Below are 14,240 nucleotides of genomic sequence, written 5' to 3'. Positions count from 1 at the left end.
TCCGCAACGGGGGAGGCCACGGCAGTGAGAGGCCCGCGTACCACAAAAAAAAAAAAAAAAAAAAAAAAAAAATTAAGAAAAGAAAAGATTTGATGCAGCTGAAGGTTCACAAGTGGAAAAGTCTACTTCTGTGACATTCTCTCCCCCCCTCCTCCTCAGGAGGGTATAGAAGAGAAGATGTAGAGAAAAAAATAGTGACGCCAGGGAGTGAGGAGGTCTCTGCCTTTTGAAAACATTTCTTTCAACAATCCTTTTTATCTTCTATGCTTCCCCTCAATGCTGGTGGGCATAATGGTGACTGTAATTTCCAGGTTCTTGAACCCTGAAAAGTGAAACCTAGAGCAGAAAGGGATTTTTCTGTGTGATGGTAGCAAGCAGAAGAAATGGATTTGAAAGGGAAAATAGGCAGCGTGATGGTCTTCTAATACTTTAGGGAACCAGCAAAGTAGAAAAAGAGGGAAGGGAAAAATCAGAGTGAGTAAGCTTCTTTTGTTCTAGAAATGTAGAACTCTTCTGAACCGTTAGTCTGACATGTTCACAGAGCTTTGTTCTGCATTGTTTTCTTTCTCATTTCACTGTGGGTAAAAGGGAACATGTTCAGATTCTGGAATCTCACCAGACAGGGCTGTGCGGCAGACCATGTGTGTATAGGAAAAATACAGGGTTGAGTTCAGCATGAAATAGGATTCGACAATCTTTCGAGCCTTCTCGCTGATGTCATAAAACAGACGGGCACTCTTCAGGGAGACTCGGCCTTCATAACCAAACTGAAGAAAAAGAAGAATATTAGAAACTACCGGGTTGATTGGAAGGCTGGAGGAAAACAGATGCTAGGTTTTATTAAGCCAATATAGGATGCTCATCTCTCTGTTGGCTCGTGGGAATACTACTACAGACTTGCGGATTTGGTTTAGGAAAATGAGGGAAAGTTGAGAGCTAATTATCCCTCTCCTCTCCTCTCAGAACACTTTCCTCACTCTTCTACAAAAACACCTCTCGCAGTACAGACTGATAACTTTTTTGAGTACGTTTTCACCATTGGACCTTGAGCTACTTGAGGACAAGGGGGTTGTGTATTATTTGTCAGATGCCAATCTAGGAAATAGAGTTTGATCAATTGATAACCGAATGGAGGAATGAAGGAGTGATTAAAAACAATGAAGGTGCCATTTCATACTTGCTCCCTTCAATGAGCTGATAGGTCCATATCTTAAACCTTTCTCTTCCCTGTATCTGCCATTCCCAGAAGATCCTGGGTTGACCCTTAGGAATTCAAATCCAAAAGAAGTTAAGTTTTACTTTGAGTGCTCTCAGGACGGTTGCACCTTCAAACTTTTCATTGGGTGTATGGGGTGAAGTTTTTCCTCTGTATCCATCACCAACAAGCATGATTCCCTAGAAGCAAAATACAAGGTGCTTTACTAATGAGGATAACGAATTCATCCCATCTCCCTTTCTGCCTTGACTGCCAGAAAGCTGAGAACCAAAGTCAATACTCAGAACCGTCTCCATTTTATTCTAGGATTCCGGTATCATTAATTCTTCCAACCAAAAGAGGCATCTTTATTTAACTTTCACCCCGCATTTTCATTATAAAATGGTGCCACTGCTTTCTGTAGAAATAAGTAGAACATAAATAATTAATATATTGATTAATTATTGATAAAAATAAAGAGACTTTTCCCAGCGACTTTATATGATAGGCAGGGCACATGCTGGATACAGTTGTCCTAGGAATGAAGCCTCTAGCTCTTCCAGACCCAAGAGCTATGTCCAGAGCTGGACAAAACTACAATCACCCCAACCCAAAGGCTATGAAAGTGCTTCCACAATCAATGTCCTTCTCCTAAAGAAAGTAACGTTTCAGGCCTGGTTTCCTGGCTCCAAGTAAGTCCAGGACCAAAGCTCTTTCATGCTCAGGCCAGATCAGCACAGCAGGGCTGCCGGTCCTCACATTAGCCACGCTGTGCAGCTCCCGGCACTGTTCTTCTGACAGGACGTTATCCAGGAGGACGCGCTGAGTCCCGTTCAGCTGCTCGGAGTTGTAGACGAACGTGATGTTCTCATAGAGCAGAGGGCCACCTGCAGGGACAAAACACATGGTTGTCCTTGTTACCTCTGTCCCCAAGGCGGGAAGCACAGAACACCCAACAGCTTTCAACGTGCAGTTCAGGAGTCAGTTTCCTCACGAATATTTAGGAACGCAAAGACAAATTACAAATCTGGAAGCCTGAGAAATGCAATATGGATTCAAGAAAAAAGCAGATGTCTGGCTACCAGGTTTCCCCATGATGTTGTAATTAATATATTACATTTGTATAGGATTTGGGGATTGATAAGCTGTTTTTTTTTCCACTTGATTCCAGGGATGATCCTGCAAAACAGACTGGGCATCTCATAGGATTCTTCTCGCTGAAGACTTTCCAGAATTTTCTCAGCAGTGGGCCCCTCCCTTCTCCACAGCCCTGGGTTCCTACCTCTGCCACAACATCTCATGCAATTACTGGATGACATGACCTCAGGGTAGGTAAAGACTTTTTAAAGAGATAGCAGGACAACCAAACAATTGAAAAAAAGGAAAGAAACAAAGAGAGAAATAAATTATTTGACGACATGTTTGTGTCCTCAGTTCCACCGGTATCTAGAGCAAAACCTTCACCAAGTAACTCAGGGAATAAATGCCCATCAGGACAGTCATAACCAAGTCACCTGACTCCTTTCCAGTCTTCTTTCCACCACCTACTGACTCTGGATGGTCTGACTTTTGGAATATCTCTTTTTCTCTGCTCTCTCCCCCACAGGAGAGTTTCCTGTAGGCACCTTCTCCCTCACTGGACAGAGCTTCCAACTTTATAAAATTAGCTCCATATTGGCTCTTCAAAGCATGATGCTTTGGGGCTATGTTTTGGTGGCAAAATTACAAAATCTAGACCTGACATGGTTCTTTCCTCATAGAGAATAGGACTGATGGACAAAGCCTCTGATGGTGAGGAAATCTTCCAGTGTAGCAAAGTACAAACACCTTGAAGCAGAAAACTGAATAGAAAAGTAAAACTTGTTTTTCTCCTCTTTATAATATTCCTCCTAAGGGACCTGATGCCTGTCAACAAGGGCAGCTCACCATGGAGGGCACGGGGGTGAGGAGGGCTCCTCCCATCCCCCCCCCAGTTGGGCAATGGTCACCAGCACACTGGTCTAAAACACATCATTGAAGGAGAAGGAGACAACTGAAATTGATGTCTACTCTTTGGCTTTAAAACAGATTAGTCAAACTAGGGAATGGCACTGAATGTTATTAGGCCAGTTGGGATAAAAGAGTTAGTACAGCCCGTGATTAATGGAATATTAAAATAATGGGACAGTGTTTCTCAATCTTGAGTAATGTATGGTTATCTGTTAAAGCAAAAGTTCCCTAAGAAGCTTCAGTGAATTATTTGTACTGCAGTTTTACTTCCATGTTTGCAATCATAAAACTGTAGGTACAGTATTTATTTTTATAGCTTCATACAACTATCATACCCAAACCAATTTACAAGATTAAATAAAAGCAAGACCATAAAACCAGCTAAATTCAAATTAACAATATTAATAAAATGGTTAATATTATTTTGTGGAAACTAAAAAGCAATGTTCCACATGAATATTCTAATGAGTGATCTGGCCCTGGTTCTTCTGAGCCAGCATTCCTCAGAGTGCTTTTGGTGTGTGATGACTCATTCTACTACAAGTTTTCTCTGTTGAAACTACTGTGGAATCTTAGTGGACCATAATGAATTTTAGCCTTCATCTGGTCTTAATACATTATTCATAAGTTTGTCCTACTTCAATTCTTATTAGTCTTTGATCATTGAAGTGTTATTAACCGATGCCAATGTGATGGTAACTGCATCCATACCCACTGAGGTATGAAATCTCATGGCAGTCCTTGGCTATAAGGGGTTATTCAGATGACCCACTAGTTGCCCCTCTTATTATTTTTTTTTTCCTCTTAATTTTTTAAATGGCCATCAACATTTATAAATACAGAATTTCTTGGATTCCAGGAATATATCCACAAGCTCCCAGTTTTAGTATCAATCTTTTGGATGAACAGAAAATACATACATAAATATCTATATCTATCTATATCTATATATCTCCTATAATTCAATGTTTTTCAAACTGTGTTCTACAGAAAAGTTGTTAATGAAAAAAGAGTTTATAGATCAAATATGTTTGGGAAGTACTGGAGTAAACAAAATTTAAGAGGACTTCTTGGAACTTTTAATATGTGAACAGGCATTATGAATCTCCTAAATATCAATATAATATGCAGCCGTTCTCACCCTTAAATTAACACAATACCCACCCTTTCTTCCTTCCCTGTTTCCTCCCTCCCTTCCTCCCTCCCTGTTTCCTCCCTCCTTCCCTCATTTCCTTCCTTCCCCTCTTCCCCTTCTTTCCTCCTTCCCTCCCTCCCTCCCTCCCTCCCTCCCACCCTCCCATCCTCCCTCCTTCCTCCCTCCTTCCTTCCTATGGCAGAGAGACTCTAGGTTGGCCCCTAATGGTCACAGCCTCCTGGTACTCATAGGTTTGTGTACTTTGCTTCCCTCAAGTGTGGGTGGGGCCTGCAGCTTGCCTCTAACTAATAGAATATGGCAAAGGTGATGGGATATCACGTCTTTGATTGGTTACATAACATTGCAACTTCTATGTTGCTGGTTGACTCACTCTGTTGCTTTCTCAGCTTATAGTCTGATGAAACAAGTGGCTGTATTGGACAGGCTCACACGGCAAGGAATTGAGGGCATCCTCCAGCCAACAGTCAACAAGAAACTGAGAACAGCTTTCAGGAATCGAATTCTGTCATCTGAGCTTGGAAGAAGATAGTTTCCCAGCTTTAGAAGAGACGTCAGCCCTGATCATCACCTGATGGAGCCTTGTGACAGACCCTGAAGCAATGCACCCAGCTAAGCTACCCCCATAGTCCTGACCCACAGAAACTGTGAGATAGTAAGTGTATGTTATTGTAAGCTGCTACCTTTGTGCTAAATTTTTTCACAGCGTGGAACGGACCTCTTAACAAAAAACAGTTTGTCTGGGAAAGGTTGCTCTAATCTATATAGTTTACATTGAGACCGTCCCTCAAATATTCCAAAGTGAATGGCATATTCCATTTCCATTCAGAAACACAGAGAGAGACGTTCCTTCAACAAGAAAGACAAGATACTTGCACGTTCACTGGAAAGAATTTTCTAGTATAAAATTCGAATAGAAATGGAAGACAGATCAAGGGTTTAGTGGACTAGGTTGGTTTGTACTTTGTCATGTTTTTCTCATTTTCTATATTGAGAGTGTATCACTTTAAATATATTAGTTTATTTTCAAAACATGACTTCAAAAGTTATTTTAGAACATTCAGAAAAATGCCTACCATGCTTAAGCTCTGTATAAGTATTTTCCATTATTATGATGCTCATGTTTGAATTGTTAAAATGTGCCTGGTATATTGTGTTAAGTTCGAATGAGACATCTTAATAAGCATACGGCATAATGGATTATATTTAAAAGAGAGCTACTGGGATATTGACAATTTCCCCAACCATGGCATAAGCAATATACAAAGATCAGGTGAAGGGACAGAGCTCAACACAGAGTCTAAAATACCTAAATTCTAACAGGTTTGGGCAGAATCTGTATAGACATCTGCCTTTCATGCAGCTCGCACAACCACCACTAAGCACAGAGTTTCATACAGAGGTTTCCCACACATCCATTTAACAAAAAACAGGCAACTACCTACCCACTAACCAAAAGGAAAACAAAAATGTAGAAGGAAAAATAAATCCTGCCATTCAAAAATGCAAGTCTACCAGCCTATAAATGACTAGTAGCACAACAGACAGAGAAAAACATTAAAATAAAAATAAAAATGTAGTCCAATAAGTTGTGGTTCCTGGGATCTGATTTGACAGCTTCAGCCAACTCTTAACCACAGCCTAAGGAGATTTAGTTAAACAACTTAATTCTTCTCTCATTCATAAAGTATGTGCCTGGCTCTGACTCTCCATTTGCAATAAAGAGGAATCTTACAGGAAAATGCTCTTTTGTGTTCACTGCCTATGGCTCATGGCAAGAAGATATATTTTACCATAAATACGACAAGGTCATATAAGTTACGACGGGAGTGTGCTAACAAGCCCTTATATGAGCACCGCCCTTTACAGTTTACAAAAGACTTTCATATTCGTCCTCTCCAAAGAGTTGCTATCCTTCTGTTACAGGTAAAGGACCATAAGGGTCAGAGAGAGTGAGTCTCTAGTTACCCATCACTCTGGAGAACATCAGACTAAGATAGGCTTCCTGACTCCAAGTTCAAAGTTATTTCTACTCTACCCCCGCTGACTCTGGGATTATTCTCCAGCAGGGCTTTTGGAAAACTGGTGGTTGAAAGAAGAATGGATAAGTGACAGATGTTTTTAATAAGATGACATGCATATTCCAAGGGCTGGAGTCGCTCTGGGGTGCAGTAGCCCTGAGTCACTCCCATCTTAATGCTCGGGAGACATCCAGTATGAATACTACTAAATACTGTTAGGTAACCAGAGTAGATGACAATCTCTTTGTGGAAAATGAGAAAAGCTGAAATATATTCTATCTGGAAGCACGCATCCTTTCTTGCCTCCCTGACATCTGCTTTCAGTCAAACTAAGATGTTGAAAGTGTTTTCTCATTGGGAACTTTGCCTCTTGTCTACCACTGTTCTTTATTTAGACCATATTTTGATCTCTAGTGACTGCACAGAAGGCTTTCCAGTAGGTTCCCAGGGAACATCCTATGATTCATTAGCGCATTCAATGGCAGAAATGATAGAGTTTGGCCACCCAGTCAATCATGACCTTTCTCCATCTTGTGTAGTTTTCTGTTCTACTCTTCCCATTAGCCTTCTTAGTCAGTTGCTGGACATCAGATCCCCTGGTAGCCAGGAAAAAAATGCTTTGAAATTTGGCAACTGTCTGGAGCTTCCCAAACGTTTACAGCAAAGTGCAGCTTACTGGCATGTACTTCCTGGGTGATTTCTCAGCTTAAAAAGCAACGTGAACTCTGGCTGACCATGAAGCTCTCTGGCACTCGTAAAATAGCTTGGGCTTGGTGACTACAAACTGAGGTCCAGGTCAGATTAGATGAGCATATTATCCTGTTTACTGCCTCAAACTGACTTGGAAGCTGAGGAAGGAAAGGGCTGGGAAATGTGAGAGCTGCAGACAGCCAGAAGTTTTCAAATCAACTAGAGGAATGTGCTGACATCTCTCCTGTTGGGGAAAGGGGGACTGTACTTATTCTCAATGCAGGTTTTTGAAAAACGTCTTCTTATCTTGCAATTATTTAATCAATAGGGGATACATTTCAGATATCTAGACACTTCTATGTTCCATCATCAGGTGAAGAACAGAAAATGGGATTTGGATTCAAAAGCCTGCTTAACCTATTACAAGCTCTGAGGCTTTGGGTAGGTCACTACATCTCTGTGAGCCTCAGTTTTCTTACCTGTGAAGTGGGGGACACTTGTCTCACAGGAGATGCTGCCAGTATTAAAATGAACTGTGTATAAATATGCTGGGAAAATTGTAAAACATATAGAAGTAATAATAATTGTTAAGGATTACTACTGTTGTTAGTACTACACTTGCTAATAAGTTATGATTACAACAATGTTTGGCTCTATTTAAAACCTACGTTTGGCAACACTCTACCTGTGGCTCCAGTCATTCTGAGGTTATGTAAACAGGCATCTAATATCCTGCTGTCTCCATCTCTGAGCCTTTTGTGTCCTTTGTTTCATCCACTTGAATGGCTTCCTCCACACTTCTGTCAATCTAATCTAAATTCTACTGATTTCTCAAAGCCTTGATCAGATATGTGCCTCAAGGATCTTAAGTTAACTAATATCCCATGTGACCTGTCTTTTCAAGTTCCCCCGATACACGGTCTATTCCATGCTCTCTAGCACGCCCCTCCAATGTGAGAGAAGTAAGCCAGGTAACCTCTCCAAGCCTCAGGTACTCAGCTGAGGACGGCAATGATCATATAGTCCCTGCCTAGCTCATAGGACCCCTGTGAGTGAATTTGGTAGCGCTTTTGTTGAAAACCAAAAGTAGTGATATACACGACTGAGACATTCTTGTTTTTGAGACTTGCTTGCAGAATTTTATGAACTGGAGTAGTTTAGTCCTGTTCTTTATTTTTCAATGAAAATGGGTTCTGCCCTGATCCGGGTAAGAACTGGCCAAGTCCCAGCCTCCCCTTCCCCTCCTTCTAAGAGTGAAAGTGCAACAATACTTACCCTCTCTTAGGTCTCGGTCTATCTTGGGTGATGACTTTTTCTGCGCTGGTAATCCATGAACTTCTGCCCCCTCCGCATTCACTCCTGAAGGGACCCTGCCCATTCAAAAAAAAAAGTTGAAATAGCAATATCCCATTGAATAAAGATGTTCAAAGGCAAAGGATACCTTACTCAGGTAGTCTATGACTTCATATTGTATAGTTTTGTGCTTCACAAGTCCACATCTTTCAAGATCAAATTAGATGCCATTGCCTCCATGAAGCTCTTCTCTATTTTCCCAATGAGTGTGCTCTATTTCACTTCTCTAAATCTTCTTAGCAACCTTTATTACAGTTCATTGTATCCATAATGTAAACCCCTTGAGATTAGACTTTGAGTACCAACAGAGCATGAAACAATGGTCACATGCATGTTTACAATGCTCAGAGTGTTGTATTATATGTCTTGAATATAGAGTGCATCACTGAAAGATGGTTGAATTGAAATAAATCATGTCCGAGTGTAGTGGTGCTCGACTATTCCAAGATAGAAGACATGAGTTTGTGTCAAACCTTGTGAACACACACAATAGCATGATGCCCTTTCAATATATACAAATTGAGCAAATCCAAATATGCATATACATTCTTGGATCCCTTGCAATAATTTGAGGTCACCCAGGGGTTGAGCCCTTGAAGCTCAGTGAAAGACCACAAGATTTTGAATAAGAAGGTCTGGATCTGCCAGTCCTTCATGGTGAGACACTGAGTCCTTTGCCTTGTCAGGGCCTCAGTTTCTGATTTTGATAATAACCTGGACTTCAAGATCTTGTGGACTAAGAATGCCACCTGCCATATCAGTAAATGAAGGATGTTGCGACCATCAAGCCATCAGCCACTACAGCCTCCCCTGATGGTGAGCACTGAAGGAACTGAGGATGGAAACAGGATACACACCATCAAGCAGTCAGGCACTGCAGCCTCCCCTCAACGGTGCACCCTGAGGGGACTCAGGATGGGAAAACACAGGACACTGGCCCCAGAGAGCTGAGGTGCATATCAAAGGAATGATTTCAATGAGCCCAGGCTCTTGAAATCTTCCCATACATAGAAAAGCGTAAACCCTAAATTAACTAGGGATGTCTTGTTTTCTTTAATTAACAGTAATCTTTTGCTATTCTGACTGTCCGCTTTTTGTTACAAAACTCATATACATCCTGGCTCCTCCCTTAACTCTTGGGAGCAGTCCCTCAGAGCCATCTGAGAGGCTGTCTCCCGGGCTTGAAGTCCTCAGAAAATCCACTGAATAAAGCATAACTCCTGGGCTTCCCTGGTGGCGCAGTGGTTGAGAGTCCGCCTGCCGATGCAGGGGACATGGGTTTGTGACCCGGTCCGGGAAGATCCCACATGCAGCGGAGCGGCTAAGCCCGTGAGCCATGGCCACTGAGCCTGTGCGTCTGGAGCCTGTGCTCCGCAACGGTAGAGACCACAACAGTGAGAGGCCCGCGTACCACACACACACACAAAAAAACGTAACTCTCAATTTTAGAGTGCATATTTTTTTCAGTGGACAATCTCAAACGTGTGACTCCAAAATTCTATGACTCCTTGAAATGCTCAGAACATGTAAACTGACTTCTGACATCTATCATTTTAAAAATTGCGTTTTCTTCATTTCTGATTGAGTTCATGACACTTAATATTTTAGCTTGCTGTAAAACTTTCCGAGCTTGATGCTTTCAAATAAATGCAGTAAGAAAATTTAGCATGAAAAAGATAATTTAATTGTTTTTTTCCTATTAAAAAATCAAAAACAGCATCTAACTTTCTCTAATTTAGAGTCACAGAACATTTAGCCATTAGAGATCACCTGATTCAACCCCTTGATGTGAGGAAAAGCATGAGACCCAGAGAGGAAGATAAATTATTTAAGGTGCCTTGGAAATACGGGACCAGAATGCAGAACTCCTAATTCCCAGTTCAGAGCTCTTCTAATTATATCCCTTTGCCTATTTCATAGAGCCCAAGTTCTTTACAATAAATATGATTCTAAGTATTTCTTCTCATTACAAATAAACATTCTAAATGGAGAACTTACTGATTCTCATCCTGTCGTCCTCCATATTGAATCCAATAATTCTGTTTTAAATTAAAAAAATAACAAAAACTCAGTAGTTTTGTCACTAAAATTCCATGTACAGAAGTAAGATAAAACACTCAAAGGACCTAAAATATTAGAAAACTTGCATATTATATAAATCTATAATATAGTATTTATTTTTAAATTTTAATAAAAAGGAAGGCTAAGGTTGGTGCAATTTGGGCTAAGACAAAATGGATTAAAAAAATAGCATGGAATTAGCCTGGGCATCCATCCTTTTGTCCAAGAAAGTGATTTAGAATTTGGTAGCAAGAAGACACTTAGAAGATAATTAAGTATGACTCCTTTCACTTTTATAAATAAAGCAAATAAACAAAAAGTCCAGTCTGGTTAATCATCTGTATAGGATCATAAAGTAAGTGATTGTTTTTCCTAGGGTCATTTGGGATAACATAACTTTCAAAAATAGTAAGACCGGATATAAACATATTAGAAATGTTACACTAGAAACGTACATTAAAATTATCCTAATTTTAAAAATGTGTCAATAAAAACATAACATAACTAAGAAAGAGACGAAAACTGTGTTACAAATAGGATATATTATAAACAGTGCTTTTTATATTAACTATTAACATGTACAGTATATAAAGAACTTATATAGCAATGAACAGATAAATGAATAAAATACATGTCCAGGTAAATCAAATGAGAGGACAAATACTTAATAATAATTTGTGAAAAGTTGATTTTTGCTGGTAATCAAAGGAATACAAATTAAAACAACAGTGGTGCACCATTTTGTACATAATATATTAGGCATATGAATGAGTTTAAGATGTTATTTCTCATTGCTGAGAAGTTCATGGTAAAACCATAAACTTTTATGAACTGTTAGGAATAATGAAGGTACCAGAAAACTCTCCTAGAAAAAAAATTTCAAAAATTTTAAACCTTCTCATATCCTTTGATGGCAGAGTTAACCCACTATTGGAAATTTATCCTATGGATATAGTTCAGTAGAAAGAAAAATGCTTAATGCATTCATTAGGGCACAAAAAAACAAAAAAATAAATAAACAAATGTTCAACATCAGGAAGAGGATTAACTTATTTATTGTACATCAACTACAGATGTAGCTAAAAATAATTTTGAAAGCTGTAAAGATAAAGAAATTGCTTATGCTATCCCAAATAAAAATCAATAAATAAAAATAGAAATCTATATATATAGAGGTACTACTTCTACAAAAGGGATGTCTTCATGTGAAGAATGTTTAAAAGACAACATGGGGGACTTCCCTGGTGACACAGTGGTTAAGAATCCACCTGCCAACTACAATCTGGTTCTTTGACAAGATAAACAAAATTGATAAACCATTAGCCAGACTCATCAAGAAAAAAAGGGAGAAGACTCAAATCAACAGAATTAGAAATGAAAAAGAAGAAGTAACAACTGACACTGAACAAATATAAAGGATCATGAGAGATTACTACAAGCAACTATATACCAATAAAACAGACAACCTGGAAGAAATGTACATATTCTTAGAAAAGCACAATGTTCTGAGACTGAACCAGGAAGAAATAGAAAAGATAAACAGACCAATCACAAGCACTGAAATTGAAACTGTGATTAAAAATCTTCTAACAAACAAAACCCCAGGACCAGATGGCTTCAAAGGAAAATTCTATCAAACATTTAGAGAAGAGCTAACACCTATCCTTCTCAAACTCTTCCAAAATACAGCAGAGGGAGGAACACTCCCAAACTCATTCTACGAGGCCACCATCACCCTGATACCACCATCACCCTGATACCATCACCACACCCTGATACCAAAACCAGACAAAGATGTCACAAAAAAAGAAAAACTACAGGCCAATATCACTGATGAACATAGATGCAAAAAATCCTCAACAAAATACTAGCAAACAGAATCCAACAGCACACTAAAAGGATCATACACCATGATCAAGTGGGGTTAATCTCAGGAATGCAAGGATTCTTCAATATACATAAATCAATCAATGTGATACACCATATTAACAAATTGAAAGATAAAAACCGTATGATAATCACAATAGATGCAGAAAAAGCTTTTGACAAAATTCAACACCCATTTATGATAAAAAACCTCCAGAAAGTAGGCATAGTGGGAACTTACCTCAACATAATAAAGGCCATATATGACAAACTCACAGCCAACATTGCTCTCAATGGTGAAAAGTGAAAGCATTTCCACTAAGATCAGGAACAAGAAAAGGTTGCCCACTCTCACCACTATTATTCAACATAGTTTTGGAAGTTTCAGCCACAGCAATCAGAGAAGAAAAAGAAATAAAAGGAATCCAAATAGGAAAAGCAGAAGTAAAACTGTGACTGTTTGCAGATGACATGATACTATACATAGAGGATCCTAAAGATGCTACCAGAAAACTACTAGAGCTAAACAATGAATTTGGTAAAGTAGCAGGATACAAAATTAATGCACAGAAATCTCTTGCATTCCTCTACACTAATGATGAAAAATCTGAAAGAGAAATTAAGGAAACACCCCGACTTACCATTGCAACAAAAAGAATAAAATACCTAGGAATAAACCTACCTTAGGAGATAAAAGACCTGTATGCAGAAAACTACAAGACACTGATGAAAGAAATTAAAGATGATACAAACAGATGGAGAGATATACCATGTTCTTGGATTGGAAGAATCAACATTGTGAAAATGACTCTACTACCCAAAGCAATCTACAGATTCAATGCAATCCTTATCAAACTACCACTGGCATTTTTCACAGAACTAGAACAAAAAATTTCACAATTTGTATGGAAACACAAAAGACCCCGAATAGCCAAAGCAAACTTGAGAAAGAAAAATGGAGCTGGAGGAATCAGGCTTCCTGACTTCAGACTATATATACTACAAAGCTACAGTAATCAAGACAGTATGGTACTGGCACAAAAACAGATATATAGATGAATGGAACAGGATAGAAAGCCCAGAGATAAACCCACACACATATGGTCACCTTATCTTTGATAAAGGAGGCAAGAATATACAATGGAAAAAGACAGCCTCTTCAATAAGTGGTGCTGGGAAAACTGAACAGCTACATGTAAAAGAATGAAATTAGAACACTCCCTAACACCATACATGATAATAAACTCAAAATGGATTAAAGACCTAAATGTAAGGCCAGACACTATCAAACTCTTAGAGGAAAACATAGGCAGAACACTCTATGATATCAATCACAGCAAGATCCTTTTTGACCCACCTCCTAGAGAAATGGAAATAAAAACAAAAATAAACAAATGGGACCTAATGAAAGTTCAAAGCTTTTGCACAGCAAAGGAAACCATAAACAAGATGAAAACACAACCCTCAGAATGGGAGAAAATATTTGCAAATGAAGCAACTGACAAATGATTAATCTCCCAAATATACAAGCCACTCAAGCAGCTCAATATCATAAAAACAAAGAACCCAATCCAAAAATGGGCAGAAGACCTAAATAGACATTTCTCCAAAGAAGATATAGATTGCCAACAAACACATGAAAGGGTGCTAAACATCACTAATCATTAGAGAAATGCAAATCAAAACTCCAATGAGGTATCACCTCACACCAGTCAGAATGGCCATCATCAAAAGTCTACAAGCAATAAATTGCTGGACAGAGTGTGGAGAAAAGGGAACCCTCTTGCACTGTTGGTTTGAATTAAATTGATAGAGCCACTATGGGGAACAGTATGGAGGTTCCTTAAAAAACTAAAAATAGTACTACCATATGACCCAGCAATCTCATTACTGGGCATATACCCTGAGAAAA

General features: G+C 39.1%; 1 protein-coding gene across 1 annotated transcript in view; it reads right to left on the bottom strand.

Annotated features, from left to right (window-relative positions):
• Nucleotides 1-14,240, bottom strand: part of P3H2 (prolyl 3-hydroxylase 2) — a 146,481-nt gene that overhangs the window by 12,237 nt on the left and 120,004 nt on the right. Inside the window, exons 7-11 of the mRNA XM_060010947.1 lie at nucleotides 10,400-10,440; nucleotides 8,324-8,418; nucleotides 1,955-2,082; nucleotides 1,300-1,395; nucleotides 617-767 (exon numbers count right to left, since the gene is read on the bottom strand). Of these exons, the coding sequence (XP_059866930.1) occupies nucleotides 617-767; nucleotides 1,300-1,395; nucleotides 1,955-2,082; nucleotides 8,324-8,418; nucleotides 10,400-10,440 (511 nt within the window). The remainder of the gene's footprint in view (nucleotides 1-616; nucleotides 768-1,299; nucleotides 1,396-1,954; nucleotides 2,083-8,323; nucleotides 8,419-10,399; nucleotides 10,441-14,240) is intronic.

The sequence above is a fragment of the Delphinus delphis genome, chromosome 4, assembly GCF_949987515.2.
Source record: "Delphinus delphis chromosome 4, mDelDel1.2, whole genome shotgun sequence".
In the NCBI taxonomy this organism is placed as follows: domain Eukaryota; kingdom Metazoa; phylum Chordata; class Mammalia; order Artiodactyla; family Delphinidae; genus Delphinus; species Delphinus delphis.
The sequence above is the reverse complement of the archived record's forward strand: the minus strand, read 5'-3'. Positions and strand labels throughout refer to the sequence as shown.